Genomic DNA, 10,075 nt, shown 5'->3' with positions numbered 1-10,075 from the left:
CGCTGCCCCCTCCCGGCCGCCGCTGGTCGCCTCGTCGTTGCGGCCGGGCGCCCCGCGGGGAGGAGGCGCCACGCGGGACAGGCGCCACGCGGGGCTGCCGCGGCACCGGGCGGGACCGCGGCGATACCGGGTACTCCCGCACAGCACAAGCGGTCTGCGCAAGGGGAGAGCCTGGAAGAGGGAACGGGAGGGAGCGGGCTCTGTGCGAGCCAAAACGAGAGCCCAACCACCTCATAATTATGGATTTATCGAGAGTTTAAAATTAACTAAGCCAATTGTTAAAATATGAAGTCCTCAGGAAGAAAGTTTTGGGATGAAATCACAACCTACTGCCATTCCTCTCTTCCATCCTATGCCTTTTCTCATACCCACACAGACACTCGCCAAGTCCCAGCTTCTGAACTCCATCCTCAGGCAAGGAGCACTATGACAACATAAACACTATTAAAAACAAAGAAAATCCAACAGCTACAAACCCAACAGACACAGTCATGATCTGAACAGGCACAGGAGAGAAACAAACAAACAAACAAGTCAGCTGACATTTCAAAGATTAGATTAGGTAGGAAAAAGCAATAATAAAGGATAATTTCTTCCCTAACACTCGGGAAGTAAAGAGATAAAACAGTCCTCCTTGCTGGGGATTTAAGAGGACAGTGAGAGATCAGTTGTGTGCAGAGAATGAAGCAAGGGTCCCCCTTGGGAGGCTCTCTCAGATTGGCATCTGCATTAACTCCAGGATTTTTGTTTGCCTTTTCAATTGTCAACCCTGCATGACAAAAAATAGTGGACACATTAAATGCTAGAATTTTGTTGATAGTATCTGTTTTGATACAAACAAACAAACAGATATAAACCACAAACAACATCAGAAAATAAGAATAAGAAATAACCAGTGAATTCTGGTCAGCACTTCCCTTATATTAGATACTAGAAAGTCCACACGTTGCTTCACAAATCAATAGAAAAGCTGCATCCAAGCTATAACACACTGAAAGCCCCTGGGAGTTAAGAGCACAACACTGGTATGGTCTCACAACCAGATTCAAAGTTTATAGTCAAAAATTCAAACTGGTTAGCGATTAATCTTCATACCAGATGCCCTTAAGGCAATTACAGCCCTGTAATTCACTTACCTCCACACATCTGAATGCATAATGGCCTTTTTTTAAAAAAGTAAACATGCTAGATTGCTGCACCAGAGCACAGGTCATGAAGATACTTTCCAGCAGCAGAGATAAAGAAACAAATAACCCTCCCCATTTCTCTCTGCCCTCCCCGTCTCCCCCTTTTTTTAATTAAAGGGCCTCATGACTTTATGAGATGTGTGATTATCGCCTAAATTTGAGACCTTTCACTTGTTTACTCTGTATACGTGGCGAGCATGCGCACAGGGTACAAGAAAGCAGGGTCTTTATCTGCTCCACTGCTAAGGACACAGCCCGCAGCTCTGTGGGATGCAGTGTGATCAGGACTTGACTTTGGCAAGGAGAAGGAATTAGGGCCAAAGCTTGCCTTGGCTTAGCCAGGTTAGTGATGGCTTACAAGAAGAACACAGTTAGTTTGCAGCACCTTTCCTCTGCACACTTCACTGCAATCGTGCCTAAGGCTTGCTTCACTTCCATGTCTTACCTGCAAGGTATCCAAGTGCATGTTCCTCACCTACATCAGACAAGCATACATGTATCTAAGGCAGCTGTAGATCCTCATGATCCCCACTCCAAATTTCCCTCACTGGAAAGTTATGAAAAGTAGTAGTTAAGGGCTACAATTTATGTAATTCTCCAAATGAGTAGTATTGTGTTAAGATTTTGACCTAGATTTCAATTACAGAGGAATCTATAAGACTTCCAACAAGAAAACAAGCATTACATACATGTAGCACTTACTGGGACAACATACGCAATATACAGAAGTTTTCCTAGAGCACATTTAAGTATCACAGCACTTAGCACTTTAGAAATTGCCTTTAGGTGGTGTAAAGCATCCTAGCATTGGCACAAAGCCACTGCCTAGGAGTTACACATCATGAATTAATTGTATTCTTGGTGTGCTGCATGGCATGGCTTTTGCTTGAATGATACAGATGGAAATAAAAGGTCGTTACTATCTGCAGTTCTCACAACAAGTGGTTTGAGGCTAAGCTCTACTACAGAACAGTGGCTCAGAAAGCAAACACATCTTTTCCTGTTTTGCAGCTGTAAAATTGGTGTGAAATTTCCTGAAATCTATTTCTGGTGCTATAAAACTTACAGCGAATTGCAGTTTGCTATAAAAACAAATAATAATAAACCTTTTTTTTTTCTATAAAACAGTCTTTATCATATAATATGTCAGTATATTAGGACGCAACATCCACCATGCAGTGGCACTGACAGGCAGCCTATGATTACTGGGACACCGCAAAGATGTCTCAGCTCAGTACTGCTGCCGTCACCCTCACCCAGACTCTGCGCTCAGGAACATTCACGGATCCAAGTCAAGTGTTTGGCAAGATTTGCCAGAGGCAGCTCGGCCTGTGTTGCACAAACATAGGTAAGAGTCACTAAAAGGTTCTGTTTGCTTTTAAATGCAGAGACATGTCAGAGGCTGAAGACTAATTGTGATTGCTGGCAAAAGCAGCAGCGAATTCCCCAGCTATAAGGATTGCTGATGCTTCTGAGCAGGATCGGAAGAGATTCTGGAGTGTATGAAAGGGCAATTTCCTTCTTATATTTTAAGGGATGTCTTCAGCTGGTTTTAATGAGATTTTTCCTAACATAAGTCCAGGCTTTCACATTGTTAGTGAACTCACTAGATTTCAAACCTAAACCAAAGGGTCTTTGGCAGAGAGTTAAATGATGAGAAAGAATAAGTATTCTGCACTGCATAGGAAAAAGTATTCTGCACCAAAACTTCAGATTGGAGGTGGTTTTTTTCCATCTACTGTTGCAAATACAAGAACAGCTGAGTTCTCTCAATTCCAGAAATCCACAATTAAACAAATATGATAATCCTATAAACAGTAACACATGTCATTCAAGACCAGTCAAATAGCAGAAGGTAGATTCCCTTCAGGAATAAGCATGTACCTTGAGACAGAATTAAAGCAAGTTTCTTGTAAAGGCCTATGTACTAAATCATGCCGGACTCCAGCCAAGAGATTTGCCCTGTATGCATCAAGATACAAGTCCCAGTTTTTATGTATCCACCTTCTAGTGCACCTGCCAAACTAAGTAATCAGAAAGTGCTTGATCAGCCACTCCAATATTACAGTATTACACTTCCACAGCTTCATTCTTCCTCTTCATATTTTACCATTATTTATGTCGAATGCTGTGCTTTGTGTATTACCCTTTAGCTACCATCATAACCAAGATGCATATTCGCACAGATAATGTGCTTTCGAGTATCACTCGACACCCTTCTATCTGCAGAAGGGGTCAGTGTACAGGTTGGTTCTGCACAATGACAATAATGCTTCGGAATATAAATATTCCCTGCAAGGGGGAAAAAAAAAAAAAGAAAAAAAAAAAAAGCAAGTACAAATTGTTGCACTCAAGCATTCTGTTCTCATCTTACTTGGGAAGGCAAGCTTATTTTAAAATAAGCTGTATCAAGTAAGCTTGATACTAACCACACTGACTTATTTTATATGCTATTGGCACACAGAAATTTCACTTGATGCTGTTGGTTTGTTAGATAGTGACTGAAAAGTTTCATCTGCAATGAGTAATGTAAACATACAGTTATCTCATACAATGTACATTATCTACAAATAAAAAGTCACTAAGGAGTTGCTACATCCAACTTCATCACTAAAATTCTAAATGACTTATCAAAAAAATATTAGCCAAATGCTAAAGAACCCTCCATTCTCCATCCCTTTCAATCCTTTTAAACTTTCTGCATTTAAGTGTCAAAACTTATTGCATCAGGATAGCAAAGATCTGGTATTTTATAAAAAGGAAAACAAGTAAAGAGCTGTGTAACAACATAAAAAACGGTCACTCAAGAGTCCTGCATTACTCGAGAGCACATAATGTACTTTATGATATCAAGTTACAAAAAAAGTTCAGATAATATAACCTATAACCCAATTAATAAGCGTAAAGGGAGTACCCTGCTTTCAAAAACTCTTATTAAAACTGCCCAGTTTGGTACAAAAGAAATGTAGTGTTTGAACCACAAGATCTTTAAATCCAAGAGCAAAGTTGGCACTTATTTAAAACAATGTTTTAAATTGCTATCCTCCAGCACTACTAAAGTGGTTCAGTGGTTCTTGCTTTACAAGTCACACATAAAAATTGAGTTCTGAAGCCTTCTCCTATGGGAACTAGTGGAGATGATTTTATCACTCAAAGGTCTTCCCACTTCTGTATAGATGGCTCATAAAGAAGCTAGTGAGCTGCTGTGGTTTACAGCCTAGATTCTCACAGTACTGCCAGCAGAGAGGGTCCTTGCTCATATGCTACAGGCTTAAACAACTTGTTTAAAATGACACTCCTTCCTAAGATGCTAATTGCAATCCCACACCACTTGGATGGCAACCAACCCAAAAAGGGTTCCATTTTATGATGGAAACCTGTATACTGCATTATAGCAAAGAAAGCCCTAGCGCGGAAGTAGGGATAACATCAGTTAAGATAGCCCTGTCCCTCTCAAAATACTTTCTTTTATGACATTTTTTTTAAAAGTTTCTTTCAGTTGTCTCTTATTTTTGAAGTTCCTTATATCACTAAGTCATAATGTTACAGCATATATACTGTTGGGATTTTCTGCTTTCTCATGATTTAGCTAGTTAGCTTTGAACTCAGCTGATAAAGCTTAGGAAATTCTAGTGGCATGGTCTTCAAAGCAGACATCTATTGCAATACAAAGGTATTAACCCTCATGAATTTTAAACGCCTAAGTAACTCAGCAACACAAGTTTTGCTTGTTATCAGAGGTCGTTATCAGAAGTCATCGAAGGAAAAGAGATCCGCAGCTTTCCTGAGCAGGCTTGCTTGAAGGCTTGCCAAAAGCAAGCAACCAGGCAGCTCTTTTCCTCCCGAGGAATTCAGGTGGCTGAAGAACAGGAAAGAGGAGTCTTAAATTGACTTTTCTTTTAGAAACACAGTCTATTTCTGGTTGCATCAAACTGCAGGAGCCTCCATACAATGCTTTAGATGCACAATGATATCCTGAAATAGAGTAAGCAGCAGATTTTTTTTTTTCCCTTCTAAATAAATGCTTGCTTCTCTGTAACTTAGCTATACAAGTACTGAAAAAAATGTAAAATAAAAATAAATCTTACTAAAGAGGGAGAAGGGCGAAGATCAAAAATAATTAACAGATAAAAGCAGGGACACAGCAGACAGACAAGTCTGACGAAGAGACTAGGTGTCACTTGAACAAATGCTGACACTCAACACAGAGACACTGAACCCAGCAGAAGTCACAATGCATCTGGCTTCTTCCATTCAAGTACCAGAAAATCAGATATTCTGGATAAGAATCTCCAGAATACAGTTTTAGTACTCCTCTCAGAAACTGAGGTCTTAAATAAATAGCTTTTGTTTTTCTACCTTTTTTAAATCAAATTTGCAGTTGTATAATGATAAAAATCACAACTGCTGCCAGTTCTACCTTGGCAAGCTCAGTGTGCAGATCACTGAAAATCTTGTAATCAATTAAGCTAGTCTAAAATCATAAGCTAATTGCTATTTTAATCTTATTTTTGTTCTCTGATTCTATTAGCAAGGGACTACAATGGATAAGTACTGTGTGACTAAAGATAATCTGAATTTTTACTAATGATACTCATGTATTTGATGTCAAGATGAACAGTGCTCAGGCAGCGGAACACCAGGCTGCCACCATAAATATCCCCTTCAACTGCAAAAAGTACTGAACTGAAGGGCTGTGAAATACAAGGAATCCAGCAAGGTAACACGATCTATCCCTGAAGCTTCATTTTGAAGTCTTCTAAGATACTTGGCGTGATTAAGTTACATACTTAGAAGGAACATACTGATTTGCTAAAAGATATTAAAAGAGTTCAAGTATATTATTATTTTGAATACATTTCTGTTAAAGCGAACACTGAGGTTAGTAAGTTTTTAGGAATACACTCCTTACTGTCCTGTACAACTCCCCTATGACTTCAAAATACAGCTCACAAAGCCCATTAATGAGGAATTCATAGCTCACTAAAAAATTTAAGAGCTGACCAGATACTGCTCCACAGCTTTTGCTCAGAGATAGCCAAGCTTTTGTGCAGATCCTGCAGGAATTTTTCAGGTTATTTGGACAATCTTTCACTGCCACATCTAAGCAAGTTCCTTTTGTAGGAAGATCATATTTTATCTCAACCGTATTTCAGCCTTAGGGAAACACAAAAGATAGAAACAGGTTAAGAACATAGTTTTAACCTTACTGTCTTCCTATCTGGGTACACCCAGGACCACTTAATCTACCTTTCCAAAGTACACTATCTTACTTCAGTGTTGCTTGACATTTTAGCATGCAATTGCCCCAGCACTCAAATACATACTGCAAAACAAGGCAGGCTTTGTATTATATTCGCTGTACAACAAAAGTGATAGCACTGCACAAAAATACAAAATAAGTAATTCTATTTAACTGATAATTTCCTAACTGATGAGGATTTTATTTATTCACTATGTGAATTCGAATTCACTTCCCTTATATAATTATCTACTTTGTAGAGAATTAAGTTCATATCAAGGTATATACATTTTTTTAAAAGAAAACTGGCAACTTTTTTTTCATGATATGAGCTATTTCTTCTACAGTACTTACTAAAAAAAAAAAACCACACATGCACTCATCTTCTTACATCATCTATAAATTCGTGACAGTGAGATGGAGACTAAGCAGAGAGAAAACACAATGTAGTCAAGTTATATCAAACTTGCACTTGGTTTTATTCCTGTGTCCAAGTACCTGAGTTTGGATATTAACCAGCTCCTATATAAAGACTCATGACAATAAAATCAGATAAGCCTCAATTATTTTCTGATGAATAAAAAGTGGAAGTTTTTGACTGTTTCTCTAAATCAAAGGATGACTTAGTATTGGATGCACAAAACATTTTAAAAGTTAAATAGCTTTGGAATAAAACTTTAAAATTCCGTTATTCAAAAAATATTACATTGAAAAATCTTGAAAGAGTCCCTTTTTTTCTCCGTCTTCAATACTTCAGCCTCTTCAAAAACACACTCTGCAAGAGTTTCTGCAGAGAGCAGATATTTTGAAAGCTGCTTATATAAAAAGTTACTGTGAGATCAGGTCATGTATTTCAAGTCCACACAGATTTTGTGCCAATTTGTTGTGATCGCTCTTAGTCAGTTGCTCATATCTTGTTCCACAGTCTTTGTAAGACCATTACTTTTGTTCTCTTCTAGGGAAGAAGCCTTTTTCTTAGTCAAAGTAGCAAACAGCGCATCCATCATTCCCAAAACTTCTAGTAGTTCCTCTTGATAGTCAATCTCTTTTCCTATGGCTTCCTGGAGTCTCAAGAACTGTTTATCCACGAGTGCCGACTGTCCAACCACAGGCTGATAAATGTCTGCAAAGAAATAGGCACTTAAGCATCCACACATCCATAAAGACATGAATATTATACTAGCTAGTTTAATATACATTTAAGGAGTCTGACAATAGTCACATGCTGTCAAGAAATAATACAATTTTAACAGTGGTCCAGAAAGAGTGTTATTTACTGGTGTATTCTCACAGTAATGATGTTAAACTAATAGAACCAGAAAATTTTACTACCACCAATATTCATGGACACAGTAAAAAGACTAAGTTGAAGTCACTTATACTATGTAAGTACAGCAATATAAAGCATCAGACATGTTTATTATTCATGAAAAGCTTTCTGCAGTCATCAAGTCAGACTCAGATACTGAGTGTGGTCAGAGTAACCCAGATCATTCTTTCACTGCTGAGCGTACTTATAAAATAACACACACAATTGTGACTTCTGAAAAACACAGCACTTCATGCACCTTATTCCCAAGGTAAAACTTATGGTTTTGAGATCCTTCTTTTATCGTACTTACCTGTGATCATATCTGCAACAGTTACCAGGATAGGAGTAAATCTGGGCTCAATCACACGTCTGCAAAATTAGAACACATTCTAGTTTTATTATTTTTGCCAACTGCCCTCCTCCTTCCACTACCTAGCGGCATGTGGCTTTCTCATACACAGAGAGATCAGACTTGTTTCTTAAATAAGCCTCACAAAGCGGAAGACTCAGTGCTGCAAGTCAAACTCACATGTGGTATTTACCCTCCTTCTGTTGGGAAGGCAACAAGGTCTGGAGGACAAGCAAAAGCATCTGTATATGCAGGACTGAGTTTCATCAAGATAAAGAAAAGTGCAGTACTAGATGTAGAATACAATGCAAAAAGACAAGACAAACATATTTTGTGGCTCTTAATATCAGCAAATGTGCTTTGTGCTAACATTGAAGTTATTTCAGTACACTGGATGAAGTCCTAGACCCTGATATCAGAAGGGGTAGAATACCCCTTCAAGAATACCAAGTGTCCCAACTCATGACTTCTTCTTAAGGCTACACAGCAAAAACTAACAAGAAACACAACCAAAATAACTGCTCAGAGAAATATTTTAGGAAAAAATAATACCTTGTCACAAAGGTAAGGAGGAGACTAATTTGCTTCTCATCTCGGCCTGCAAGTGCACTCCTTAGTGTCCCTCTGCGATTCAGTTCCTGCATGACTGCAACTGTGACTTCAGGAGTAGACTGCCTGATTTGAGGCTGGATATTTTAAAGAAGAGTTTAGTATCAATCACCATCTTCAAACATAACAGAACTGATACAAGCTTGCAAATACATAATAACGCAGAAGGAGCTCACGTAAGTTTGATTCCTTTCTGGTATTACATGAGAATAAAGTTTGTCTGAGGTAAATAAACATCTATTTCAGATGACAGAATGCAATTTCAGCAAGACAACACAACAGCACCTTACCTCTAGCACCGCATCAAGGGCCTTGGATGATTGAAAGCTCTTCAGTAGCTTGTCATACTTCTTCAAAACACATTTTCCAGGTTTACTGACATAGAAATCCTCCTAGAATTAAAAGAGAAGTTCAGAATAAGGCAGACACACACTCAGTCTTGAGAAGAGCTTCAGTACATTTTCTCACGCTGCCATACCTGTTTTGGCAGGTAATTTCTTCCTTTTACATAGGTTCTATATGCTGGTCGTCTTTTATTTTGAGACTTTGCTTTTCTTTCTTCAGGTTTTCTATGTTTAACATTTAGTACCCCATTGGTCATACCTACAACAATGGTTTCATCTTCAGGCTAAAATGGAGGAATACATAAATAAATAAATAAGTTTTTTTTTTTAAATTACAGTTAGGTACCTAGTATCTTTATTTGATGAATGCTATACCACGATTTTTTTAATTATTATTTTTTTCTTCATAATATAGCTCTAATCACAGGATCATAGAATCATTTCAGCTAGAACAGGCTTCTGGAGTTTCTACATCTAGCTCTCCACAGCCAGCTTCCAAAATGTGGTTCTGGGCAACCAGCTCTATCTAACAGACCTCAAAGGTTAAGGTTCAAATATCATCATTCTGTTTTAGGTTGCAAAGGTTTATAGTTTCTGACAGTTTTTTAAACAGTGTTCAGTTCCATTTGGCTATTACATGCTTTACAACAAATATGAACATCATCTATTAAAAAGTCAGCATTTTTATAATAGTTTGGAGAACAAAGTGAAAATTGTTCGAAACACCCACTGGTATAGATTCTATTTGTATAGAATGGTAATATTTATGTTAATGCTAAAGATCATAGTGATAAGTGATGCACAGAGGTAAAATAGTAACATCAAATATATAAAACAGTATTTTCTGACCTATTACAACTAGCAGATAATTCTATAAAACTTATCAGCTTCATGCTCAACAACTGTTAAGAAAAAGCAAATCAAGCATTAGAGATAACTACAGAAAAAAAAAACAAAACAGAGGTCATTATATCACTGAATAAATCAATCTTTCCCCCTAAATCCTAGGAGGATACTATTTTCAGACAACAG

At 38.0% G+C, this 10,075-nt stretch overlaps 1 protein-coding gene across 1 annotated transcript in view; it reads right to left on the bottom strand.

Moving 5' to 3' along the window:
* Positions 1–7,122: 7,122 nt before the first annotated feature.
* The window catches only part of UTP15 (UTP15, small subunit processome component), a 9,043-nt gene continuing 6,090 nt past the window's right edge, over positions 7,123–10,075 (bottom strand). Inside the window, exons 8-12 of the mRNA XM_026038474.1 lie at positions 9,178–9,327; positions 8,990–9,091; positions 8,643–8,776; positions 8,052–8,110; positions 7,123–7,552 (exon numbers count right to left, since the gene is read on the bottom strand). Coding sequence (XP_025894259.1) covers positions 7,329–7,552; positions 8,052–8,110; positions 8,643–8,776; positions 8,990–9,091; positions 9,178–9,327 — 669 coding nt within the window. The 3' untranslated portion in view covers positions 7,123–7,328. The remainder of the gene's footprint in view (positions 7,553–8,051; positions 8,111–8,642; positions 8,777–8,989; positions 9,092–9,177; positions 9,328–10,075) is intronic.

This window comes from Nothoprocta perdicaria, unplaced genomic scaffold, assembly GCF_003342845.1.
Source record: "Nothoprocta perdicaria isolate Ctin4 unplaced genomic scaffold, notPer1 scaffold_1, whole genome shotgun sequence".
Taxonomy (NCBI): domain Eukaryota; kingdom Metazoa; phylum Chordata; class Aves; order Tinamiformes; family Tinamidae; genus Nothoprocta; species Nothoprocta perdicaria.
The sequence above is the reverse complement of the archived record's forward strand: the minus strand, read 5'-3'. Positions and strand labels throughout refer to the sequence as shown.